Source organism: Nematostella vectensis, chromosome 3 (genome assembly GCF_932526225.1).
Source record: "Nematostella vectensis chromosome 3, jaNemVect1.1, whole genome shotgun sequence".
In the NCBI taxonomy this organism is placed as follows: Eukaryota; Metazoa; Cnidaria; class Anthozoa; order Actiniaria; family Edwardsiidae; genus Nematostella; species Nematostella vectensis.
The window spans coordinates 13,626,744-13,653,651 of NC_064036.1; the positions used below are offsets into that span (position 1 = coordinate 13,626,744).

General features: G+C 41.1%; 2 protein-coding genes and 2 long non-coding RNA genes across 7 annotated transcripts; 3 read left to right on the forward strand and 1 right to left on the reverse strand.

Moving 5' to 3' along the window:
- The first annotated feature begins 117 nt into the window (after positions 1 to 117).
- Positions 118 to 2,327, forward strand: LOC116602152. The gene is made up of 3 exons (XR_004290299.2): positions 118 to 1,595; positions 1,870 to 1,960; positions 2,206 to 2,327. It is a non-coding gene; the product is annotated as an uncharacterized LOC116602152 (long non-coding RNA).
- Positions 2,328 to 5,903: 3,576 nt separating this feature from the next.
- Positions 5,904 to 15,200, forward strand: LOC5518681 (APOBEC1 complementation factor). 4 transcript variants are annotated; one of them, XM_032363357.2, is made up of 10 exons: positions 5,904 to 6,681; positions 7,086 to 7,254; positions 9,737 to 9,929; positions 10,247 to 10,457; positions 10,962 to 11,051; positions 11,910 to 12,008; positions 12,560 to 12,677; positions 12,803 to 12,877; positions 13,283 to 13,537; positions 14,051 to 15,200. In XM_032363357.2, the coding sequence occupies exons 1-9, from the start codon at positions 5,941 to 5,943 to the stop codon at positions 13,516 to 13,518; spliced, it is 1,932 nt and encodes a 643-aa protein (XP_032219248.1). In that variant the 5' UTR covers positions 5,904 to 5,940; the 3' UTR covers positions 13,519 to 13,537; positions 14,051 to 15,200. The 4 variants fall into 4 exon arrangements, with proteins under 4 accessions (XP_032219248.1, XP_032219250.1, XP_048580904.1 ...); XM_032363359.2 differs by having other exon boundaries at positions 12,560 to 12,687; positions 13,283 to 15,200; XM_048724947.1 differs by having other exon boundaries at positions 13,283 to 15,200.
- Positions 10,461 to 19,735, reverse strand: LOC116602171. The gene is made up of 3 exons (XR_004290303.2): positions 19,493 to 19,735; positions 18,838 to 18,901; positions 10,461 to 10,801 (listed from the first exon to the last, which is right to left on the reverse strand). It is a non-coding gene; the product is annotated as an uncharacterized LOC116602171 (long non-coding RNA).
- On the forward strand, positions 16,470 to 26,237 carry LOC5518682 (EF-hand calcium-binding domain-containing protein 6). The gene is made up of 19 exons (XM_032363356.2): positions 16,470 to 16,910; positions 18,359 to 18,459; positions 18,829 to 18,926; positions 19,318 to 19,395; positions 19,580 to 19,646; positions 19,781 to 19,884; positions 20,163 to 20,427; positions 20,811 to 20,998; positions 21,523 to 21,639; positions 21,942 to 22,049; positions 22,189 to 22,365; positions 22,567 to 22,798; positions 23,104 to 23,174; positions 23,405 to 23,529; positions 23,974 to 24,173; positions 24,612 to 24,697; positions 24,917 to 25,016; positions 25,279 to 25,347; positions 25,450 to 26,237. Exons 1-19 carry the CDS (start codon positions 16,607 to 16,609, stop codon positions 25,660 to 25,662), a joined length of 2,703 nt encoding a protein of 900 aa, XP_032219247.2. The 5' UTR covers positions 16,470 to 16,606; the 3' UTR covers positions 25,663 to 26,237.
- The last annotated feature ends 671 nt before the right edge of the window (positions 26,238 to 26,908 follow it).

Sequence of the window (26,908 nt, forward strand, 5' to 3'; positions counted from 1 at the left end):
TTCTGCGATTAACGAATTCTAACGGGAATGGGACTTGAACCAGGACCGCGCCTTTTAAACCGCCTTTTGTACGTCTATCTTGGTCGTTTTGCACGTAATTGCTGGACTAATTGCGGTTGAATGTATGTTGGTCAGAATCAGAGCATGTATGACGCCCAATCACCTATCTTATCAACGACTCTTTGTGATTTGTGCCAAATTATTAATTCCTTTTGATCATCGTGTCAATTCCAGCATGCCCATTTCACATCTTGCAGGATATAAAAGCTCTCTGTTAGATGGAGTTAATCACTTCTCTTTCTGAAACCTTCGTTTACTTGTAAATGAAAGTAAGTTCTACTCTCCAAATCACAAACCACTCTGCTAAACCATCATCCACAGCCCCCTTTTTTAGGTTCGTCATGGGTTTCATTGCTCTTCCCGGATTTCTGTTGACTGCACTTGCAGCACTTAGGCCGAGTAAGTGCACTTTTTGGAAGGTTGCTTTAGACAATAACAGCGCGTGTTTCGCAGACAACGTCATCATACAATCTCAGTGATGAGATTGTGACTTTCGTTTGGACAAAAGAAAGAATATTTCAGAAAAGTGCGGAGTGTTATAGAGAACTAACAACATATGCAAACTGAATTAAAATGCAATATCCCGCCAGATTTAGTTTTATTTTATACTAATTCTTTTTTTTTTTGGTGTTCCTCAGTTGATGGTGCGATCTTGTACGGATCTTGAAATTTTGCCATCGGACCGTCTGAATTCCAGTGCAAGTCTTTCGCATTCTCGCCGGCATTTTTTGTCCTGACGCAACAGCCGGAATCCACGTACAGATCTCTCTGTACATGACTGACCTACCAGGGCCGACATATGAAGCAGCGGTGGGCTGGGTTGAGGCAGTGACTCCTTCCGGTTTTACTTCCTGTGTTGAGACTTCGGCTGGGATCACATCCACAAGATCAGTCAAGCTTCAGTGGATGGCTTTTGCGGGCAATCCCGAAATGGTTTGGCGGGAACTGCCGTCGTGCCCTTGTTTACAGCGGGAACCGAAAGCGTCGATGTGGATTTTATCGGGGTGGTGTGTGCTATTAAATTCAACCTGTCAAAACCATGGTTTCTTTATTTTTCAATCAGCTACACATTTGTTGTAATGTTTGAAAAAACATTGCCATTTTCTAAAATAACTATCCACATCCAAAATTGAATCTCATATAAACGAAGTTTTCGAAAAAGTACATTTGTTGAACGAGACGATGGAAATGGATGCTTTTTTGCAACAGCAAGACGTTGCAAGAGCTTAAAAAATTGCGAAGTGCTACTGACCTAAGCTGCAATACATTGAAATTTGTTGTTGTTTTTTACATACATTTTCGACAACTCCGCACGGGTTCGCAACCGCTGTCCACATTGACCCGCTAAGCTGTATGCCTTCAAGATTTGCTAGAGGGAGCTTATGATAATATTTGCTATATTCTCTCTCTGCTGATTGAAGGTAATGACTTTGAACGGGAACTACACAACCCCGCCCACAATCATAGTGACGTAAGGACACAGCACGTCGCAAGGCGTGATCCCCGAGTACAACAGCATTGCATCATGGGTAGAGGTGAGCAAGTTTTGCAAGAATAGTTATGTGGGTTTGGAGAAAGTTAGCTATTTCAATTTAGTTATTGCCGATCTTGAAAGAATTGATTCAGTTGTTATAATATATCAAGCGATAGGCCATAAATAACTTGCTAATAATTTGCTATAATTAATCGAGATATCCGTTTACAAATATACCCTTTACTCATTTTATAAAAAATAACGATTTCTCCTGGTCATTATCTTGCCCTGTATATGCGATCAATCCTTAAAAGACTTTCGCTATTGCTCCGCAGTACATCACGACTAACAGCACCAAGATCTGCACCAAGGAGCTGCACACACCGAACGGTTACGACCCCGTCGAGCTCACCTCTCTCGTCATCGGTAAGCAAGAAAACAATGAACGATACCCGTCTCACTTCTTGGCTGTGATATGTTAAACGGAGGCTTATGTTCTACCCGAATTAATTACCCGCCTTTCGTTTTTATTGCACCCTCCCCTCCCCCCTTCGAGAAATCCGGAATACGCCCTGTCAATTTTCTCGACAACCTGCTCCCTCCCCTCCCATCTGCTAAATTTTTGGCCTGCATTGTCCATAATAAGTGACTTAAGTTGTTATTTCTTATAGGGACGTGATGAATGACTAAAACGACGTCCAGATGAGCTATACCAACACAGAGATTACTAGATTATATAATATATTAGAATATATATGTCAGATGAATATTAGAATTAATAAATTGAAGCACAAACAGAAATACGTTTGGATTTTTATTTGCAGAATGCACAACTTAACCAAAACAGGACATAGCTGATCAGCGGCATTTAAGTGAGCCCGCAGTACGTGCCCCGTGGGGCGGATGCTCGAGAGCAAGTGGCTAATAGGATGGACCTAAAAACGCGCTTTCAGTTATTTTAATATTTTTTATTTCATTTTTTTTTTCGCTTTTACTGAAATGTATAATCATTTACACATGTCAAAAAGAACAAGGCTTTGCAGTAGAACGTGGCAAAAACGAAATTTGAGGCATGTTTTTGCCCTTTTATGGCCATCATGTTGGTGCAATGCTCATGGCATTTAATACAGGCAAATGGCATGACAGACGTGACAACGAGCGTGACTACAAAGAGCGTGACTAAAACTATCACTTTTGTGATGTGACGTGACCGGCTACTTGTGGTATTGCGCGCGGTTGTTGTCTAAAACATGGTCGTATTGCGCGCGGTTGTTGACTAAGGAACGGTCGTATTGCGCGCGGTTGTTGACTAAGGAACGGTCGTATTGCGTTCGGTTGTTGGGCGAAGGCATGGTTGTATTGTGCGCGGTTGTTGGACTAAGGTATGGTCGTATTGTGCGCGGTTTCTGGGCTAAGCCATGGTCGTATTGCGCGCGGTTGTAGGGATAAGGCATGGTCGTATTGCGCACGCCATTTGTTGGTCTAAGGCATGGTTGTATTGCGCGGTTGTTTGTCTAAGCCATGGTCGTATTGTGCGTGGTTGTTGGGCTAAGGCATGGTCGTATTGTGAATTAACCTTTTTCAGTGGTGTATCACTTATCACATAAGTTCCTCGGGGGGTTGTACGGGATATCCGCAAAACGGGGTGCATCGGCCAAGTCCATGGTGATCTCAGTGAGTTGGGACCCAGGAAATCGGTGTCGGTGAGACGTATGGAGTACAGGGTGGTTTCCAGATGATCACGATCGCCCGATTGCCGAGAAATGAAAGAAGAAGAAAAAAAATACTGCTGTTTTGAGAAAAGAAAAGGTATCGATTAGTTTCGCTAAAGCCCTGCTCAAGTGAGGAGATAGGATTTTTGAAGGATTAACTGGATAAGGCGGTGATATATAAAAATTGTTTTTTTTTTCATTTTGGTCTAAATGTTAACTTGGTCGGTGTAGTTGCAGCGCGTCTGTTTTGAAATCAGACGCTTGTTGTGTGGTGAAGTATTATCGGGATCAGATGTTCATTTTCATATATCCTTTCCCCTCTATGTGATTAAGTATAGTCAGAATCAGATGTTTGTTTGCATCTAACCTTTCCTTTTTATGTAATGACAAGTAGCGCCTCACAGGGTGTAGAAAGCTTGGAGCACTTTGGCACTCGTTTCCATATTAAGTAAACCCCCTTGGAAAGTCTCACTAGACGCACGCGATAACTAACTAGGAACTACGATTCATAAACCCCGTTCTTATTTTACTGTAATCGCCGGCCGTACTTTAGAGACATCATCTACCATTTTACTCCATCAGGCTTTGGATACTGCTTTTTCCCGTAAATTTCGATTGTTATCGATATTCTCTTAAATTCAAATCATGGTTGAGTATTTCTACCTCTTGTTTAAATCTGGGCACTTAGGGGCCCGAGGCGCTTAAAATTGTGATAAACTGAAAATCGATTTCTCGAAGAAGGGGTCTACACCGACGCCGTACACCATACCGACACTCTAGTTCAGTAATTGTAAGTCAGCGCGTTGCGTGCTAATTTCAGGCGCTTAAAATTGTGATAAACTGAAAATCGATTTATCAAAGGACGGGTCTACACCGACGCCGTACGCCACTCTAGTTCAGTAATTGTAAGCCAGCGCGCTGCGTGCTATATTCAGGCGCTTAAAATTGTGATAAACTAAAAATCGATTTCTCGAAGGAGGGGTCTACACCGACGCCGTACGCCACTCTAGTTCAGTAATTGTAAGCCAGCGCGTTGCGTGATAATTTCAGAAAGGCTGCGTCACGCAGGAGACTATGCAAAAAAAAAAAAAAAAAACCGCTCAGTTGTTTTTTTATCAGTGTGATAAATTCGTTTTACTATGTTTAAATCTTTAAAATCTTTGTGTAATTCTACCACGGGCCCATGGTTTCTATTTTATCCACAGGGAGCCAACAAGGCCACCTTCTCCCTTCAAAGTCACCCTGGGTACGTGTCAATCACGTCTTGTTGGTCAACAAGTAAGAACGTGTATATCAACACCAGGTCCCCTCCCCCCAATTCTTGCACGTTTCATAAAGGCTTCCCTTGAAAGCTAAGATCGAGTGTTGATTTTATCGACCGCAAAAAGGGAAGCTATTGAATACACTGAACTACTTCAAAATAAAAAGGGGTATGAGATCGAAAGGATTGTCCGCTTATCGGCGAAAATTCTCTAAAATAATGTTGAGCCGCTCAAAGCCCGTTTACTTTCCCTGTACTACTTGTCCTTGTGTTGCGGTTTCCGCTTATCGGAACTTGGCGGAAATAAGAACAATCAATCGAATCAGCTTCGCGGCTTTTTTCTGATCACCTAGTTGTGAACGCGTCTTGGGCTCTTTGCGGCATAACAAAACAAAACAATTGTCCCAAACTCTAATGCGTTTGACAAAAGGGCTAACTGTTTATGTTGCTTATTAAATCAGTGTCGGTTTGATTGTCATGTTTAACCTAGAAATAACCATAAGTGTGAGATAATAACAAAACACTCATTTACACGCCACAGCGCTCAATTAATTCTGTAAGCGACACGGCCTTCCTTTAGCGCGATTTCAATTACGCTTCCTTTCAACCTTTTTTTCTGCTCCAAACTTATTTCCTCGCAATAACAGCGGAGTTTAAGCGATTGTAATCTGAGATGTTGCACGTGGTTCTCACTTGCAAGCTTCCTGTTCCGGGCAAAGGCCAAACTTGCCTGAGCTTATGCAAGCCTACTTGCGCAATGAAAATGTAGGGATATTACTTATAAAAGCGGAACTAAACTGTCTTCGAATTTGAGCTTGGTTGAAGGGGAGTGTCCGCGTTACAAGGCCTATAATTCCCTAAGATTATTGCCTTTGTTGATGCAGCCCTGGGGATTGAAATAGGTGGAAATAGGTCATCCTCGGCTACATATAGGACATTGGTGGTGGTCTATGTGGGTTTTCATTTCCGGTTCAATTTCACCAAACAAAACTCAACATATATCAAATAAAACCCCAAAGTAAGCTAGTGCTTCTTAATATAATATGACACTAATAACCCTCAAGCATAGGAAAGTAATTTTGTATTCGACCATGGATTTTAGGAAAGATTTCGCGCAGTTCTAGTTTAGAGCCTAAGATATATCCTCAATGAAATGGACTACATGTCGCTTGGCACTGAAGACATGCAAAATCGAAAGCGCGTAACGCTCCAACTAGGATAATTCTACCACAATGCAGATCGTATATACAAACAAAACTGGGTCTGAATAATAACACATTACAGAACGGAGCTCAGTAGCTGAAGTGTACGCGACGATACGAGCACGCGATTGGCCCAAATCTGACAGCTACAACATGATTTGCTCACGTGACCCGCAAAAGGTCGTATTTATGAGCTGAGCAGCGCGATCAGTACTTCATTCAACACGTGAAATGACGGTCAAAAAATTATCCGAAGAAATGGCAGAAGATTTAGCAACAAATATGGAGGAATCGGGCCCAGAACAGGTAACCGATGGAGTTACTGGAACGCCAAAAGAAGCCGCTTTGCGAGCACTCATGGAACGAACGAAGTTTCCTATACGTCAGTGTAATGGTCAAAGAAGATACGGCCCTCCTCCGGGTTGGGATAGACCGATTCCTCCACGTGGATGTGAAGTTTTTGTTGGGAAAATTCCCAGAGATTTATACGAAGATGAACTTGTTCCCGTCTTCGAGACGGCCGGCCCGATTTACGAGGTTAGACTTATGATGGATTTTAACGGGCAAAATCGAGGCTACGCTTTCGTTGTTTACACAAGCAAAGACGACGCCAAGAGATGTGTGAAAACCCTGAACAACTATGAAATTCGGAAAGGCAAGTGCATCGGCGTGTGTTCGTCCGTCGATAATTGTAGGTTATTTGTAGGAGGGATCCCAAAGAAGGTGAAAAAGGACGAAATAATGGCAGAGGTGTCGAAAGTTACCGATAATGTTGTGGATGTGATAGTATATCCGTCGGCGCAAGACAAGACCAAGAATCGAGGCTTCGCTTTCGTAGAATACATTAGTCATCGGGATGCTGCCATGGCTAGAAGAAAACTCATGACTGGAAAAATACAACTATGGGGACATCAAATCGCCGTAGACTGGGCTGAACCAGAACAAGAGGTCGACCAAGAAATTATGGATCAGGTTGGTAACATTTTATTTCACTTGCACTTCGAAACAAGGCCCCTCCCCCAAAGAGGTTTAGGGGGCGAGACGTTCACAATTTTGTTCCCTTTACTTCCTATGATCTCGTTGCTATTTACCAAATAAGATTATTTAGACAGTCTAGTCAGTTCTCCTTCATCCCTGGTGTATTTTGATGCGTTTATTTACTGTTGTCTTGTAATATTGTCGTCGGTAGATTGTTGGATTTTGCGAATCCATTACTTTGCATGTTAGCTAATTAGTTACTCCATAAGGCGCGCGAGACATCGGTTTGAACCCCGCTTCCTTTGGACTAAAACCCCGACAATAGAGTGTTTATATGGCACAAGAAATTACAAGTTCTCGTTTAAATTGAGTCGTAATTTTTCCTTTTGTTTCGGTAGGTTAAAGTGCTTTACGCGAGAAATCTTTTATTGAGCACGACTGAGGAAACAATAGAACAAGCGTTCAGCAAGTTCGGGGAAGTAGAACGCGTAAAAAAGATCAAAGACTACTGTTTTATTCACTTCCGAACCAAGGAACAAGCCAGGGACGCCATGGAAGCAATGAACGGTAATAAATATTTCACCGTGCAGTGTTTTTTGTACTTGAATTTGTGCAGCAGGTTGCGCTGGTCTTGGAGGTCACTCGAGCCTGTGATTAGACTGACCCGACCAGCACAACTACGTTGATCGCACTCGCTTATTGTCCACTTTGCCTTTGTTAAAAGTTAATGCAACATTTCACACTCAATTTCCTCGCTTTGTCCTGTTCTTGTAAGAGATCTCTCAGGGGAAATTTGCCGCTGTTTTCCGCTGATTCTAATGGCGGCTGCGGCGCTTATGTGAAGGGGTGAAGCGCGAATTCCATACGCGGCAATCACAGCGCGGAAACTCTTAGAATTTGAAGTTATTTAGACCAAAGAAATTCAACAAAGCGTGGCTAAACACATAATTATGACGCATTTTACCCTTGTTATGTGTTACTCAGTGTTGTTTTGATTTATTTTGCCAAACTTTTTGACGGTCTTATGTGTGAATCTTGTGTTGATACTAGTTGTTTTGTATTCAACTGGCTTTCCATGGCAGTCAACTAAAACTGATCGGCTTAATCCTCTGGATTTGAGCAATTTATTAATGACCCTTCAAATCCTTAACAGTCCGCCGTGTAAAATCCTTCGTCGAAATGTCTAGTGTTTAGGCTTTTTGGCTGCTTATTTTGCTTTAGTCTGTCACGTGGAAGGAATATGCTTCGACTTGGCGAAACTCGAGAACAACCCACTGACTTGATCCCACGGTGACGTAAATAATCGTCAAAGTCAGCAATTGGATTTACCTTGACACAAGTATAATTCCCTGTATTTCAATCCAAAGTTATTTGTGATAATGGAAGGATCACAGTGTTGTTTGTAATCGAACCAACAAGTTGAGTCTATAGTGTTGTTATTTGTGTCACATGGTGAGCGCGCTTTCTACTCCAAAAATAATCTACATCTCTTCTAGTGTCTTTCCTGTCCACGGGGTGCTACAAGAGACTAGATACTTTTTCCCTTGACCTCGAGATAAACAACTCGAACGCTAACTAAACTCTTTTGATTATAATGGAGGAGCTCAGATATTTTTTTTCGCTGAAATAGCCATTTTTTTTTATTTTCATTGCGGCGAACAAATTTAAACAAGGTGGCAACTTATGAGAAAAATACTTTCCAGTATATCTAGTCTTGATTGTCTTGTTAGTTTTGTTTATTTGTTTATCCTTAATTAATGTTTTAATTGATAAAGCTGCAGCGCCAAAGAATTCATTCGATTTTTCTCACTTTAATGTATTTTTACGCTTTCGAATTTTCTCCATAGATTCTAAAAAAAACGCTGTTATTATCCATTTCCATTTTTTAATTCTGTGCTATTTTTAGGATTTACGGAGATTCTAAGGAATGTTCGGATTTTTTCCGTCTAGGCAGACCCCCTTAAAAATTCCTCTTTGCTATAAAAAGACATCCCTCTCGGACATGGCTTTGTTCTTAATTCTCGTCTTTTTTTATCGGACCTACACTGTGTTTTACTAGCGAGTTGACAGATGTTATGATTGGGACGGGCGAAAGGTTAGGCCTCTATCTACAAATGCTCTATAGCCTACTAACAGATTACCACCAGCCGACTGGTCCTAATCTATCAATGAACAATTAGAGACGCGAAAGGTTATAGCCACAAAAAAGCAAACAAATATCTATCTGTAAAAATAAATGTGAATTCGAGTCTACATTGAGTCTTTTTTAAAAGAAATCCCTAGCGTTTTTGGGAAATCAATTATAAAAAAAAAGCTTATATGTTACTTTGAACAGGTAGTTTGTGACATTACAAAAATGGGAACCAAAGCTCATTAGCATTTGATTTTGGTAATACTCTTCCAGACTTAGGAACCACTCATTGTGTGACATCCTTTGGACACATTGCCTCTTGAAAAAGAAATTTCCTTTTTTTACTCAAAAGAAGACTAGCATTTGTCATGTTTCTAAGAAGTATGTGATAAGTTTGATAATTTTCTTAAATTATTAGAGAATGGAATTACAATATCAACAACTCTGAAAGCACTCCAAGGACACAGGTGGAATACTTTCTTATGGAATATATCCACCCTCCCTATTATTTTGTAAAAAAATTACTATGCATGATAAATATCTACATTTTTGTAATATACATTTGAAATATGGATGATTATGTTGTTATTTGTTATTGGTTTATTTTATTATTTGTCAGTTATGTTGCTATGGTAATCAGTAAATGGAGTAGCAGTGTATTTCTGGATTTTCTCTCGTCCCTTGGGTGTGCTCTCAGTGACCAGGTTACCTAACCAGTGCAATGATAATATTTTATTTTTGATGTGTCTTTGTCCAGCTTGTTGACACCATCGCCGGTGCACCTTTCTTTGTTCACATTCATGTTTGTTCATTGTATGTTTGCATCCATGTTCGTTGACATCCTTGTTTTGTTTGTTGACATCCCTGTCTGTTGTCATAATTTTGTTTGTTGATATCTTGTTTTATTGATTCTTCTAGAGACAGAACTTGATGGCAATGAGATTGAAGTCACCCTCGCAAAACCTGTTGACAAAGACCACCGTCAGGCCAAAGCTGCTGCCAAGGCCATGATGACATACAACTTCGTGCCATCGTATGATTACTCGCCTGCCCTGGCCTTTCCTGGATATGCCCCCGCTCAGTACATCCCTTTCCAGAACTCCCTTGTCAAGTAAGTATAACAAGTGACTAAAATCCATTGTAAAGTAATCAATGAAAGTTTGATTTTATCAAACTCCCTCGTCAAGTAAATAATGAATAATTGATTTTGCTGCTCTCTTGTAAAGAAAATGATTGTATTTGATTGAGGGCCGTAAGAAAATAAGAGATTTAATTTTGATTATTATAACATTGTGTTATGATATTTGTATTGTGGCTATTTCTTTCTGACATAATAATGGTGTTTTTATTCCACCTTGAACCAAATATAAGTAATCTATAACTGATTTGTGAATTATTAAATGCTGATTGGTTCACTTTTGCTCATAGTGGTGTTGGCCCTGGAATTGGAAGAGCGGCTGCTGCCACACCTTCATTTGGAGGCGCTGTGAGACCAAGGGGGCGTGGCCGCAGTGCTGCTGGAAGTCGATCAGCTGGTAACAAGTACTACTTCCCAGGCAGCCCACTCCTGTTCCGTGGCTACTATGGTACTCCTAGCATGAGACCAGGTTTCTATGGTGATTACAAGAAGAGTCAAGAGGTATAGTGTATGTTATATTTTATTGACAGTGTCTTCTGTATGCTCTTTTTTAAGTAACCCTTTTGCCCCCTGTGCTCAGGGGTCCTTACATACTTGTGCCGTGGCGTATATAAGGTGTCTGTGGCCAGGGAGTCCTTGGGTATCTTGGGGTTCATAAGGTGTCTGTGGCCAGGGAGTCCTTACATACTTGTGCCGTGGCGTATATAAGGTGTCTGTGGCCAGGGAGTCCTTGGGTATCTTGGGGTTCATAAGGTGTCTGTGGCCAGGGAGTCCTTGGGTATCTTGGGGTTCATAAGGTGTCTGTGGCCAGGGAGTCCTTGGGTGCCTGTTTTCTGTCCCCATTCCTTTAGGACCAAAAATGCAGTGAACATTAAAGGGGAAAGGAAAATTAAATGCTCAGTTAAGGGGTATTATCCAAAGACTTTCTCCCCTGTCTAAGGCAGGTGTAGGTGGCAATTGGTGTTAAAAGTGTGAATGATGGGTGGAATATTGTTCATTATACAGGAGCAGTTGTATGATTTATTGCCTGGGATGGAACTCACCCCTACCAATCCCATGACCCTGAAGCCAAGCTCCCTCAAGCCCCCTGGCCAGGTAAAGGAAGTGCTCTTCATAAACCTTCTCTCGTATATGTTCACTACCTTTCCTAATATTTCTTTTTAAAGAATCATGTTATTAGGGCATGAGTAGCCCGGGGCATGGGTGTGGTAAAGTGGGTGGGAAATGGTATGGGTATGCTGGTATTCCTTTGAAGAGAATTCCAACCAAAACATACCAAGAATTAATGTAAAAGTATACAGGAATATTACATGGAAGGTGCGCGCGTACAGTTTTTATTCACAAGTTGTGCAGTATCAAAAAACGAACGAGTGAGCACAGTGTACAAAGCACTTTCCATGCTGTTTTTTGTTTATTATATACATACAGAGAAATTTATAATAATATAATAAGCTTATTACATAAAATTGTATTAGACTTGGCTACAGAGGCTCAGAGGTTTTGCTGTTCAACGGTTCAGTTAAAGACAGACAGAAACTTACATTGAAATGAATCTGTCTAGCTAATGTCACGCACGAGACTGTAGCTCATGTTACACAAGTAGTGTACTTTTTAATCTCTAAAATCTTGACATCTATGAAATAAATAAATTACTAAATGGCAAATGCTTGTACGATTTTTATGCACTTGTTGATGCGTTGGGATTGAAGCATTCAAATGCAGTGAAAAAATATCGTTCGTCCAATCAGAACCGCGAACGACTTTTCTTCCAGTGTAAAAACATCGTTCACGCCTCTGATTTGCTGAGACCAGTGAACGAACAAAAATTTACTGAATATGTGTTCAGTGAGTATTTCTCAGTATGTATATAATAAAAATATATATTGCATTGTATAGTGCAATGTCTTAAAACGTTGGCTTTGTAAGCTGACCTATTCTCTCTGTCCCTTTTAGATTCTTGAGGATGTGTGTCAGAAAAACCAGTGGGGCAGCCCTGTGTATACACTGCACAGTACACTTGGTCCCCAGGAAGTCCAGCTCTTCCTTTACAAGGTGAGTCATTAAGAACCCTTTCAAATCACTTACAGCCACTCATCAGATAAAAAGCATATTTATCCACACTTACAAAACCCTCGATAGAAATGTTGTGGGATAATAATGTTTATCCATGATGTATATTTTGTTATTTGCATTGTGAGGATTTCTATAAGCTTACTATTTACATGCCTTTGAAACAAAGTGCCAGAAGATAAAGGCATTGTTTAAATCTCCTCCATAGTTTAAAGCTGTGTATGGAACTACATTTGTATTATCGTTTTCTCCAACTTTTTGTGTAGGAAAGATTCCCACATGCTTCAGGGGTGTTTCTAGAGAAAAATGCAGGGTGGGGTCCAGAAAAGAAAATTGCATCCTACGCTCTGATAATAGGTCACTAGATCCATCTATAAATTTTTTCTTTTCAAATAACTACAAAAAATTCAACAAGGGGTCAACAGGAGTCAAACTCGTCCTGTCACAAGTGATGGGTGCAGACCCCCCATCTGGACACGTGCCTGGACATGTCGCTGCCTTTGCCAACACTCATGTTAACCATCTTTCCACAGGTCTCAATACCAGGCCTGGCCACTCAGTACCAGCCCCCAAAGTTATGCCGCACAGTTGAAGAAGCCAAGAACTATGCAGCCGAACACACACTTCAGCAACTAGGGATCTCTTTAGAGGGTATGTCTAGGTAAAGGCAATTTTACACTTTTCCTGTTCTCCAAGGCCTCTAGATAAGAGAACATGACTAATCTAGCAGTTGGTATGTTGTTGTTATTTATTGATTGATTTATTTGTTTTTCCAGCGTCAGACATCCCAGTTACTTCTGGAGCACCAGTCCCTACTACCGTGGCCTATCAAGCTCGCCCTATGGCACCAGGTAAACAACAAAAGAGATTTCATTTACAGAGTATCAAGGGGTATAGGTTCAATTACCCCAATACAAACCTTTCCCTCACACTTAATATTGTCATAGCTACATGTGAATGATTATTATGTAAGGGGATTTAAAAAAGGTGTTTGGGATCGCCCCATACTTTTTGGCAGGAGAAAGTTCAGATTTATTAATAATTCCCCCTTCATTGGATCTTGTAAGAAAATGAAGAAAAAGGTCATTTTTTTAAGGGGTGTGGTTGTATCTGCTATCACAGCTTTCAACAAGGCCTGTTGTGAACCTTTTCCCCTCTTTCTCCCTCCTCCACTGTCTTCCTGGTCGTGATGCCCTGGGTCAAGGGTAACCTTTAAAGAATTGCTTGATAATGTTTTTTTTTTTTTTTCATTACAGGCCCAGCCTACAGTATTCACAATAATGGCCTCCCTGTCACCTCGGCCGACACCGCCTCCTACCCGGCTGGATTTGTATCCATTACACAGGCTCCACCCAGCAGCCCTGGGACGGCAGTTGTCGCCAAGATGTGGCCCGCTGGGGGAGTACCCCCCAGTCAGGATGGCAACATCTACAGCGGCTATGAAGGCTACCAAGAACAACAACCCTATCCACAGAATGTCTATCAATATTAGAGGATATTGAAAGCTATTAGTAAGTAGAGAGAGTAAACATTATGTCATATATCAGTTCTTTTCACTGGGCAAGTTTTACACATCTTGAGCTGGTTCAAGCTACATAAACGGGTTCGTTTATATGTATAAAGTAACTATTTTGTGCTTGACTTCAGCCTTGCAAAGTCTGCCTGAATAATTTCCATGCATTATACGTGCAGATCTCCAGTCTGTTGGTGAATAGATGGAGAATTTTTTCTTGATAAAATTGGGCAATATTTGGAAGGGTTAGCTCAGGCGCCCAAGAATACAACATATTCGTAAATGCCCCCAGGCTCTAAAGTACTGATTAGAATTGATCCAAATGCATAATTCTCGTTTGTAAAAAGAACGCCATCAAATCCAATTAACATTCCTAATCAAATTTACGCTCATCTTCGAGCGAAACACGGAGTGGTGCATTTTACTTAGACAATTTTACACTGTTTTGTGTATTTTTCAACTAACGGTTTACTAAATATTTTATTTCTATGTTATTCCCTTTCAACTTAAGGTTGCTTGGGTCACAAACAAGATAAAAGAGAGAGAAAAAAGAAGAAAAATAAATTTTAGTTTATATATTTTTTAGGAGAAAATGCTTGGATATTTATAGAAAGTGGTTCTTTGGTCGATTTTGTTGTGAGAAGAAAGTGCTCTGTAAATAAAGCCAGGGAAATTACGTACACTTACGCACAAAACGGACAAAATATTGCCTTGAGCCTGGTAGTCCATGGGCTAGCATTAGAAATAATTGTATTTGGTGTCTGTTTGTACATAAAAAAGTCCTTTTACAGTCTGCTAACAGGGCTGTGAAAATGTATTCCGTGTGTCTAAGATCTCATTACTTAGTCTCTGTTTGCTTTTTTTTGTTCCAGTCCATTTTTCCCCACTTATTGGAATAATTTTAAGTACCACATGAAAGCACTTTAGAAATGAGAGCTTTCTGTCATAGAAAAAGGTTTTCGGCTAACACCCTCGAAGCCTTCAAGGCAATCCTTCAAGAATATAATGAGGTATACACGAGAAAGTATATATATTTTTTGTTTTTAAGAGAAGGTAATCTTCATATATACTAGAGAGAAAATTTTATACGAGTTTTGAAAGAGAGCAAAGCGGGAGCGATAAAACTTATAAGAATTAATTTACAAAAGCGAAACAAAATCGTCCAAACTATACAGTCTGAGATAGCCCGAGCTAGGATAAAGTCATTTAGAGTAGTTTAGATTAGTTAAGATAAGTATTAATCAACACATTACGTGAATATTCCATATTTTAATTGTTATTGTTGATTCTTGTGGCCAGACCGTGAAAATGCGAGAGGAGAACTTAGCTCATTTACCAAAGAAATGTGGACAGAAATAAGCGTAAAAGTTCACTAAGTTTGTTCCAAACTAGTGGAACTCTATATGTTCGTTTCTCTTAATTCTGAGTAAAGTTTTCAAAAGGCTTACTTATCCTCTCCCGAAAACAAATTTCTCACCATGAAAAATAAGGCAGGTCTTATTATTTCACTGGAATTCACGGGAGAGAAGTATTTATCGCCTGGTTTAAGTGTATGTAAGGTCTAGAGGGAGGTCACACATAAAATGTAATAAAAAAAAAAAATCATGTAATTCGGTACGATTACGGCAAAGGCTATCCAATAAACGGACGGTAGTACCGAGTATAGTTCCTTTTTGTCGTATCATTTTTTTCTCGTTTATAAGTTAGGGCCCCTAATACAGAACGTGTTCTTTATACTCCACCCAACACCACTTATACGACCTTTTGTGGGTACTCGCTTTCGCGCGCATTTTATTTCGCGGTAATTTTATTCCCCAAAAAGGGAAATTTTGCAAAGCATAACCTAAAAATTTGGTTGTCTACCCTTTATTTCCTGGGGCCGGTTCCTAGAAGGCCAGATAAGAGTTATCTGTAGATAAATGCTTATCCAACGGGTAAATCCTGAACAAATCCTATACAACAGATAACTTTTGTCCGTGGATAACGTTATCCAGCCTTTCAGGAACCGGGCCCTGGTCTATAAATCAACATTAAAACCCTCCCTTAGACTTCACCCGTTCTTCTCATTTCCACGACTTGAACTTGGTCACGCACAAACGACAGTCACTTTTTATCACATGGAGTCACGACCACAAGTCGCTGCTCACGGCGAGAGTAGAAGGTCAATGAAAAAGTTTGTATGAGCAAAACAAGCTTATGAATATTGTTGAAAAAAATATTCTGACTTTAAAATAAATATCTCACGTGCTGTCTTACAAACGTCTGCTCCTGCTCAATCCCGTCGGCAATTGCCATTTCTAAGCTGTTTTGGCCGATGAAAATTTTGCCGTCTCATGTCCTACAGCGACGGGAAGACGGTAATAGAACTACACTCGCCTTGAGCCTGGGCTACCTGTGTTACGACTAGAGCATGCTTCTGGTTATGAGTGCGATCGTTAGGGGTCGGTTATTCGCTATTTGGTTGAGGGTAAATGAACCCTCCTCCGCGATGAAAGTTTTCGTATCAGGCACAGACAAGCTTATTCTCAAAAGACAAAGCATGGACCTTCCCCGAATAAAAAAAGATTTTTCCCAAGAGCCCTATTTTAGGTTTTTGGTGGAAAAATAATACTTTGTTTACAATCCATGTAATTATCAGAGGGTTGAGCTGCGATGAGAATGTGGTTGCTTAGCAACAGGCCCTATAGAACTAAACATCGGCTCGTATTTCCCGGATAGATAGACTTCGTCTCCCTCTGTTGTTTATTCTACTGGCAACTATTTTCCTATTTTTTTATTACATTTCAGCTATTGAGAAAATCCATTTTCGTTAATCAAAATTTGATTCAAAGTCAACAATGCGCAGCAAATTATTCACTGTTTAGTTATCCCTGGGGAATAGTCATTTACATGTGCCGTCTGTTCTCAGTACCCTCGCATAGCTTGCATCGTTACCATGGCGACTTATGGTTTGTAGTAGCAGGACCAGGTTTAGGATTTCACACAAGAAACACGGGACGATATTCGGCCTTGAATGCGCGAAATTACGGCCTGAAAATTAACTAGTGATCACTAAGAAAGACCAAGTATGGCTGCGACTACAAATCTTCCAGCCATACAGCACCCTTTATCACGAATGGGCAACCCTGCGAATTTGAATGTTCGCGGAACGTCTCGTGATGGACCTAGAGTTGCTTCACGCCAAAGTTTGAATCTAGGAGAAAGTAAACTTCGTCCGATTACAGCAGATCAGATGCCTTGGAGACTAACAAAATCATCAAATGGACACAACCAGAGGAGCCCGAGGGATGATTTAAACCTTGGGAATATACCAGAAGGGATTGAAGTAAGGCGTGCTGAAGATCCTTCAAAACCTACTATTCCTATCTTCGGTGAGTCACCTTTCTCTTGATTCTAATAATCAAGCACGGAAAATAGTCATGTTGACACGAAAATCGTGACTCGTAGTTGCCTTTTAGAATTTCATAGTAACACGAGTCGCACGACTTTTTCACTCTTAGTAATACAAAGAGTAAACTTTAGCCTATCAAGGTGTTATACGAATGGTTGTTATACACATGGTGTAAAATCAGCACTCGCCACTTCACTTCGTGTTTAGGGAATTTAGGAAGATAAAGATAATTTGCTGTAAGTATTGTTATAACGCGTAAAATGAGTCACATTCCTGTAAAATAACAATGTATTTACAGAGAGGTTGAACAATGGAGGAGACTTAATTGAAGTTTTTACGATACTTCGTTTAAAAAGGGAGTTCTTGAGACAGCTGCCTTTAAAAGGAAGTCCATTTATAATGAATAAGAAGATGCTACAATTACCGTCGTCTTGGAACCCATTCAACGGTTCTGATAAAATCCATTCAAGTGCAGATACCATTTAAGTGCAGTGAAGACGATTTCCATATTTAGGAATTAAAACAGGAAAATAAATAATTTTTCTTTTTGACACGGGAATCCGCTAATGCTTTTTTGTAATAGCTTTTTCACGCTTTTAAATTGACATTTCTTGACTAAAAAAGCTATGTTTATTTTGGCCCAGACAGAATTCTGATAACTCTATCTTGATCTCGCCGTTCTGATTGTTCTCATTAAAGAAATGAAACGGCTCTCGAATTATTAAATATAAATTAAAAGTAAGTGCTGTATTCACATATATAATTTTCTTAATGTTTTTTAACATTATTTTGAACCAAAATACACGAAAAACATATATAACTACTGGTTTGGTGAATTTGTTTTCCGAAGCCATAGCTTCATTTTTTTATTTCATGTTTTTCCATTTTTTTTTTTTTTTTGGGGGGGGGAGCCTTTATATTGCCAGGGAGCTGGGGGGAGCGGCAGGTGCCTTTTTCTAATAAATGTTTTCTTTTTTGGTGAAATTCTGGCTCTTCAAAGGGCACTGCCCACTTTACTTCCTTGCTTATATCTTGTTTTCTATATATTTATTAATGCACCAATTGCCAGTAATTGCTGATACCATATACTTTTGACTTTTGATATAGTATTGATTATATTGTTATGGGTTTATACTAATTACACATGTTGGTATAGGTATATATTAATTGCAGTTGCTATAGGTAGAAATATCAGGTACTTTGTGACGTACAATACTCCCCATCCTCAGGGTCTTTAATGAGTGTATTCAAAGGTTTTCTAGGCTATTAATATCAAGCTTATCATTATGCTAAATTATCTAGCAAGAATTTGTTTGTATGGTGGCAGGCTTGCGAGCTCAGATCTTTGTTTCGAGTTGCCATATATGTCATTATGCTTGTTATGTTGTTATGTGTATATACTAATCACATATGTTGCTATGGTAACAGGTAGCAGAGCTGACATGGCAAGCAGGGTGGAGAGTCGCATGTCAAGATTGAGCAGTGCTGCCGCATCATCAAGGGGACCAGACAAAGCCTCAGTAGATGAAGTAAGAACCCTTTCCCACAAGCTGAAACATCACTGTATGCCTCTTTTACCATAGCCTGTTTACCAGCTCTTTCTGTCAGATGCCATTGTCATGCTTGTATCAGAGTATATACACCTCTGGAGACGGGGGAATGCAAACTCAAGCAAAAGTATTTTGTTCATTGCCCCCTATTCCTCATGGGAATGGCTTTTATGCTTAGGATGCAGATATCTATCTATTCATTATTCTATTTGTTGTTTATTCTATTTCTTCACTATTCTGAGCCACATTTTATAGACCTTTACTACTGCTTTATATTCCATCTACATCATACTCAAACAGTCCAAGCCATATGCTAGTCACTTATGCACTTTCAAAATCTCATTACAGTTTGAATACCTGCTGAGGGAGAAGATGAAGACAGGGTATTTCACCATCAAGAACTTGTTCAAGCAAAGAGACCCTGAAAACAAAGGCATTGTCAGCAGGTAAACTTTGTCAATTTTCTGGGGCATGAGACACAAGTTCAACATTGTGATACAAAACAGTTATAGATGCATATGGGGGTCTTTGAAATCTTAAGGTGTGATCAGTTGAAATCTTCCCCATACCCCCCCCCCCCCCCCCTTCATGGCATAAAATGAACAATCCCTAACAGTGTCAGATCGAGGGGTCCTTGTCCCCCCCCCCCCCCCCCTACTCCTTCGTAACGGTAATTTTAATAAAAAATTATCGGAGCTAAAATTCACCTTTTTGTTTATCTATTGGTGACACCCCCTGTTAGGGTCCCCCCTTGCCTAACTAAAATACTTTATGTAGCCCTTATCAAATAAATAGTCTTCAAATTCTTGACATATATCGTATGCTTTCAATTTGTAGAGAGTCATTATCACAGATCCTCACCACATTTGTTGGCAAGCCGATCAGTCTTAGTCAGTTCAATAAACTTATGGTCAGGTACGGATATTAACTTATAATTTTACGAATATTAACTTATAATTTATCACATGGACTAAAAGTGATTCTTATTGTATTATTTCTGCATTTGTGTTACCATCAAATCTCCTTGTTTCCCCTTGTCTTTAACTTGCATTTTCTCAGCTTCATTCACCCAAGTTTTCTATATCTTGCTACTCCACAGGTTGAATCTTGACCACAAGAAAATGATAGCGTATGACGAGTTCTACGCGGCTTTCAGACCACCAAAGGTGAGCATGCTGTCGACTCGGGTGTTTGTGTGTGATGGGGTTCCTGTTTGCCATCTACCACAGGAGCCCCGTCTTTGTCGTACTATACGGGCCGCATTTTAACATGTATTTTGTGTATATTCTTCTCCTCATAGAAAGCGGATGAGGGTCCAGCGTGGCTAGAGTTAGAGAAGCCCAACATGCGAACCATGACCGCCTCTCAAGTACACGCGCATCTCAAGGAGAAAGCAAAACAAAGGTAAGATTGAAAAATACGTACTTTAATCTTATCACGTTTACAAAGGGAAGTAGTATAATCTATCAAGGCATTAAAAAGCCATTTAAACCTCATTTGCCCTATTCTAATCAGTGTGTTTTGCCTTTAAATACACGACCTGCAGACAAAAAAAAGAACATTACGCGGCCATCAAATCACCGAATCATTTGCGCAAATAGTAAGAGAGCGCAAACCGTCTAAAGATTAAAAAAGCAGTATAAGAAAAATAACGCGTTATCTCCTTTTGTCGCCCGATGTAGATTCTTAGACGTAGCTGAGCTAATTCCCCAGATGAACCCAGGCGGCTCTGGTCGAATCCTTCGCCCTGAGCTACGTAACGTACTTAACCAGATGGGCTTTTACATGGATGACGACGAGTTTGAGAAACTGTGGCTCAAGTACGATACAGAAAACGTTGGCACGATCCGCGCGGAGAAACTAATGGGCAAGCTGGGGATTTCCATTAAACCAGGATCCACGGGAGACATGCCTCGGTCTCCGCGGAAACTCGAGGTGGAGCGCAAGGTTGGTACCCTCGGGGGTGGCGGGGGGGGGGGGGGGGGGGGGGGGGGGTGCTAGGGAGGGTGTTGAGAGTGGGTGGGTTGAAAGAAAAAGGTAGAGGAGGGAGTTGTAGCTAGAGTTTCTATTAAGCCAAGTGGAGTGCAAGGTTGTTACCCTTGGGGGAGGGAAGGGGGTGCTAGGGAGGGTATTGAAAGTGGGTTGGGGGTGGTATAGAGGTTAAGGAGGGGAGGGGTAGTTATGGGTTTTAAATGAATCTGGGTGGAGTACAAGGTTGTGGCATTGTGTGGCATTCCTTTTTTTTAAATGTCTTTGCATGTGCTACCCCTATTTCTTTTCTTCTTTTGTGCAGTTAAATTTAGTTTTCATTTATTTCATTATACTCGCAGGTTCAACTAGACATTGAGCGATGGCTGAAACGCAAGTTCCGTGAGGGATTTTCGGACATGAAGCATGCCTTCATGGAGCTGGACCTGGACCGGACAGGACGTGTCCGAAAAGACGACTTCAGGAAAGTGCTCGCGGAGTTCGACTTGAAGCTTAGCACAGACAAGCAAGTGGAAGATTTTCTGGCAAGGTGGGTTACCCAATGAAACCCCGTTTTTTGTCGTCTGTGATATGTTGCTGGTAGATTGATCGGTTTACAAAAAAAAATCAAGCTATTTTTAACGTCGGAGTTGTTAGTAAAGTAAATCAATCCTTTTAACTCCAAGCATGTACTGTAATTAATTCCTCACATACTCCTCACTCAATAGGCTGTAGAGAGCTAGAGACATGCTAATCTTTGTCATCGACTATGAAATGCTTGCTAACGCGGTTATCTCTGTTAAAGATGCTTCTTTCGAAAATAGAATACACTTGTAATTCTTTATCATTTTGCTATTAATTCCAGTCGCGCAGTTTGGATAATTTGCGCACCCCCTCCCCCTTGGATTAACGCGATTTGAATGGTTTTAATTTACCTTACCATGTCCTTTCTTGACATGTTTGTCTCTTCCCACCAGATTTTGCGCACCCCCTCCCCCTTGGATTTACGCGATTTGAATGGCTTTAATTTACCTTACCATGTCCTTTCTTGGCATGTTTGTCTCTTCCCACCAGATGCGGCGTGACATTGACAAGCGACGACCTCGTTCCATATAAGGAATTCCTGCGCCGATTCCAGGACCGTAGCCAGGATGGAATGCCACACAAGATTCTTGCCAACCAGCTACATAGGTCAGCGGTCTAGAGCCTTAATGGTGTTTTTCTCATAAAAAGAGCTTTTTAGCACCCTCGCCATGAGCTGCTTCGAAACGCATTCTCGCCTTCGTCATTGAAATTTTGTGACTTTGATTAGTCAGCGTTAATAATATGCTCCAAGTGGGTATTAGTGTTGGCCAATAAGAAAATATCGGAGGGGGGAGTGGTGCGCAAGACTATTGTGCCCACATCTAGTGAAAATTATGACGATTACAAGAATTCATCCTTCCTTGAAAAGTGATCGCTGCATAGGTCTCTAAACGCACCATTTTCCACAGGTATCACCATAGCGATCAAGGCAGTCAGTTCTCCACCACTTCCGCCGTGGAAGCGAGGCTGATGGATCTGTTCCAGAGAGACTTCTTAGCGCTTCTCGGGACCTTTCAGTAAGTTTTATTTCTATCTGTTTGTTTAACTTCGGATTGCTGCGCGTCGTCTATCGCTTGTCCTATGCACACTCGTAGTTAAGACCTCGTAGTACTATTGCCGTTTAATACTGACATGTGAGCCCATGGTTCTTTTCAGTAATATCGACCGTAATGACTGCGGCCTCCTTACTCAGCAGCAGTTTCGCGCTGCCATCGAGGGCCGTTTTGAGCTGGGTATGAGTGATGAAGAGTACGAAGACTTTCTGACTCGTGTACCAATTAACAACGATGGCATGGTGAAATACGTCGAGTTCATGTCCAAGTTTGACACAACGTGAGTATGACGTATGATGAAGAGCTTAGAAAATTGATGGGAGGGGCTGATAATTTTTTCTGCTCCAATTTTTTATCGGATACCTCAGGTTTGCACGATTCTTTTCTCTTGCTGCACAACGCTTTGCGGGGATAAGATCGACCTGCACATTTTTTTTCTCTATATCTTTTTTTTTCACTTTCCTTCTGGTCCGTCCCTTAGTTTTGATAGGGATAACAATAGCCTGTTTGACCGGTCAAGCGTGTTGGGTGCCCCCGAACCGATGCCGCCAATCAGAGAGAAGGAAAGCCCACCTGGGTCTCCTAGGAAACACCGCGGACCAAGACCTGTGAAAACCGTGGACTCCTATGACAGTCAAGATGGCCGAAGCGCCGAGGAACTTAAGCGAGTCATTAAGAACGTGTTGGTGAACAATTTTCAGGACTTTGAGCAGGTATTAACACTATTAAAATTGTAACACAGTAAAACAGCTGAGCTCCGCTAAACGAACTCAGAAAGAAAGGAAAATCAGTTATTTGAAGGGATTCGACCTAAATAAACGACTGGAAAATAAAAACGAATATGCTCATTTAATAAAGAACAATGTAGCTTTACTTACTCAACAATCAACAAGGACGCGACGCTGCGGATGACACTGTAAACTATGCCCAGGGTACTCGAAGTTGCCCCAGTCGTTTTGTCTCTCTTCTCCATATTTGGACTAGCCTCGTTATGACGTCTCGTTCTGTTTGGTTGTAGGCATTTTACGATCTTGATGAGCTGAACAGCAAGCGATTGACGCCTGAAATGATGCGCAAGCTGCTGAAAAAGTAAGTTTTGTTATACCTGTGGTTTGCGCGGGAACCCCCTCTGTGTATGTTTTACCACATAAGAAATATAACATTGGTTTTTACCTTAGAGGAGTCGCTTCCCCTTCATTTTGCTTCAATATTGTGGATTAGAGGGTCTGAAAATACGGTTTGTAACCATCCCTGCCAACGTATTATTCCATGTTTGTCTACCAGCAAATTGATATGTAAATGTCCCTTTGCTTTTGCAGGTTTGATGTGGATGTGAACCGTAACGAGATCAAGAGGTTATGGGACACGTTCATCACGGATCAGCGAGGCCACCTTGAGTACTTGCAGTTTGTACGACACTTCGGCTACTCTATCGGCTCCGCAGGTAATCAAACCACTGACCAGACAGGCAATAACGACAGGGCAAACACAAAGCCCCGTGTAAACAGCGCTAGTGATGTTTAGAAGCAATCTTGCTTCTTGGATGTTGCATTTCCTTAGTCTAGTGGTGAAGCGAGCGAGGCTTCAGGCTAGAGCTATTTGGATGGGGTTGATGCAATGAGCATTGAAGTCATAATAGACCCGTGGGCGCGCACCCAGGATTGGCTGAGGGGAAGGGGGCGGGGGGGTGCGCAGTCATAGGTATCATATGAAAAAAAATTGATTCCTCAGTGAGAAATGACCCACTTTTCGGCCGCGCGCGCACCCTCGTGTACGCGCCTTACCCGTATCTAGAACTAGAACTCTAATAAAAGAATACCCGACTCCGTCTCCTCAGTAAAATCCAGATAGACTGAGTACTTAATTGCTGATGCGTCATTATCGACAGCCTTTCCAAACGCGAAGGTGTCGCCACCAAAGCGCGGGGATAACGACTTCATGATGCGCTCGAACAAGCTGAACAGTGACGTGGACATGTTGTTTGACCAACTCAAGTCAAAGGTCGATTTCCACTGGGATCGCCTGCGCGGGGAATTTGCAGCCGCTGACCCTAATAACGCGGGTTTCGTATCACGTGAAGCGTTCAAGGTGGGTGGCATGAAACAATATTATCATATATGGCGGATTTGCAAGCAGACTTGGCGCGAGACACCAAGGTCGTCTTCCACTTTTTTCTGCGCTAAATGGGTGCGTATGCGCATGAGACACGAACGTACGCTGAACAGAAGATGGGGCCCGATAACAGAAGAACATGTATCCAAACTTGTTCTTTCGATCTTAGGATATCATAACCAGATAGTAGCTTCTGATTGGCAGAATTAAAAGAAGTGCCCACTACCCCCTGAATTTACAATTTTTCCTTCACGTCATGGACTTTGTTTCTGAAAGATACGGAACGGGATTTACTATGTATTTCTGGATTTTATTTTAGAAAAAAAACAAATGTATCAAATCCAGAGAAAGGGACCAATGTATCGAAAGAGTATACACAAATTCGTTCTTTAAAATTTCCACTTTTGTTTGTAGGAAATTCTACAAGATCTCTGCATAGAGCTGACGGACTACGAGCTTTCTCATGTCACCAACAAATTCGACCCCAAAAACGAGAACAGGTAAGGATTGTTCAATTTAATTATTTTGATTGTAGTTTACATGCGCCTTGATTTTTTCTTTTACTATTTTATTATTTGTCCATAAGAGACTTGAGCAATGAGAACAATTTCCTCCCTATTTGCAATGGTTTTGTTTCTAACGCATCATTTGGTCCCGGCTTGCCTAAGCAGCGCAAGGCTATCCGTTTTATTGAATACTTGACATCGTTTGTTTAAAAGGGTGAGCTACGTGAAGTTCCTTGAGCCGTACGCCAAGAGGAGGCGCCGCTATTTTAGCAACAACATGGGTACCGTCATGAACCATCCACAGGCCGAGTTGGTGAGTTAAACAGGGCTAACTGGTCAGTCAAACAGGTTAAACCGTTCTGCCAAAGATAGGTCAGTCAAAAACCGATCAATCTAATAGGATAAACCAGTCAGTCTAACAGGATAAACTGGCCAATCAAACAGGATAAGCTGGTCAGTCAAACACGATAAACCGGTCAGTCAAACATGATGCAACGGTGTTTTAGCGCTCTTTATGGCTGGTAATTGTCATAACAGTTTTTTATTTTCCTCATTGTTTGTCGATCATTTTTCAGCCAATGTATGATATCGTCCCCAAACCAAATAAAGGCCTATCTGGAATCACTGCCAAACTAAGACAAAAGGTAATAAAGAGACAATCATTTATAAAATTTATAAAAGCAACTACCTAGATGGGCGGTAAATAATGATAGACACTAATTTCCTGATTTTCAATTTTGCCGCAGCTTTCCGGTGAATGGAAAAACCTGCGCAAAGCCTTCAGAAAACTCGACCTTCAAAATGACGGCTACCTTTCCATCCCAGAATTCCGTTCGGTCCTACGTCTTTGTAATACAGTTCTCGAGGAAGATGAGATCTATCACTTGCTGTCTGAGCTCGATAGCGGCATGTCAGGCAACGTCAACTATAGAGAGTTTCTCACTAAAGTCTCTTCGTGAGGTGGCATGCTTGGGGTCCCTGTGGTCGAGTACTGCAACCTAACCTGGGTCTAGTGCGCCGTTCCCTTCGTTCTCACTGCTCATTCTCGAACACAGGAATCCCAAGGCATTCTTAATATGTTTATTTTGGAAAGGTTTATGAGCTTCTTTAAAGCCAGAAAGAGGCATCACACCTAACTTGAATACTTGAATGATAAATGCATTTGAAAACCTTTCAAGATCTGATTTTTCAAGAGGTTAACATATATATAATACTGTAGCACAATGTGTATATTCACGTAATAAAACATTTACATAGTTAACCGGGAGGGGTTTGATTAACAGGAAGAAAAAAACGACAGTATATTTTCAAAGTTTGCCTATATAAAATAGCCGAACTCGACTTATTTCTACTAAATACCATTTGTATGGATCTATTCTAGACCTTCCCTAGTGCCACTATACCTATGGTATCCCCGCGAGTAATATAGGCAAGGATTATGATATTGAGACAAAGTAAGTTATTATTTTTAGTGTGGGGCCCATGCACAAGTGTAAAAAAAGAGTGTTTTGTAAATAAACTTAAATCAAACAAAGTACTCGTCTTATTCTATATCGTAATTGATAGCAGGGGCGTAGTAGGGGGTGGGGCAGTGGGGGCACGGTCCCCCCCCAATATTTTCAAAAATTATAAGGAAATGACCAGTAGGGGCGTGGCTGTGCCCCCAATATTTTCTTAATGTATCTGTATTGTGCCCCCCCCCCCCCCCCCCCCAATATTTCGAGGCCTGCTACGGCCCTGGATAGTATGATCTAACGATTCCATGAGTGCTTTCTAGTGAAGTAAAATTGCGATATACGGCTCAAAGGCAGTTATTTATCAACTTTGGGTGTATCGGATGGTTGGAAGAGCAACCCACAGGTACGTAGCTAGGGCGGTAGGCAGGGGGAGGGGGTGCACATCCCTTTGTCCTCCAAAAAGTGGGTCTATTCTTAGCAAAGGAGCTTCAAATACTATCTATCTTCATTCCATTTGTGCCTTCCTACTACCTCAAACAGCACCAAGAAATGCTGGGTACGCCTGACACAAACGGTTAAAGTCCCTTGGGTATCGTTACACCAACCCGAGCTTTGCATTTCATACTGTTTAAAAGTGATCAGAAGAATCAAACGTTCCATTGACTCTTTTTATTACAAACGTTTGAGTTATGCCTAGTGCACACTAGCGACATGGGCGCGCGCACTCTTATCTTCGACATAACGACAT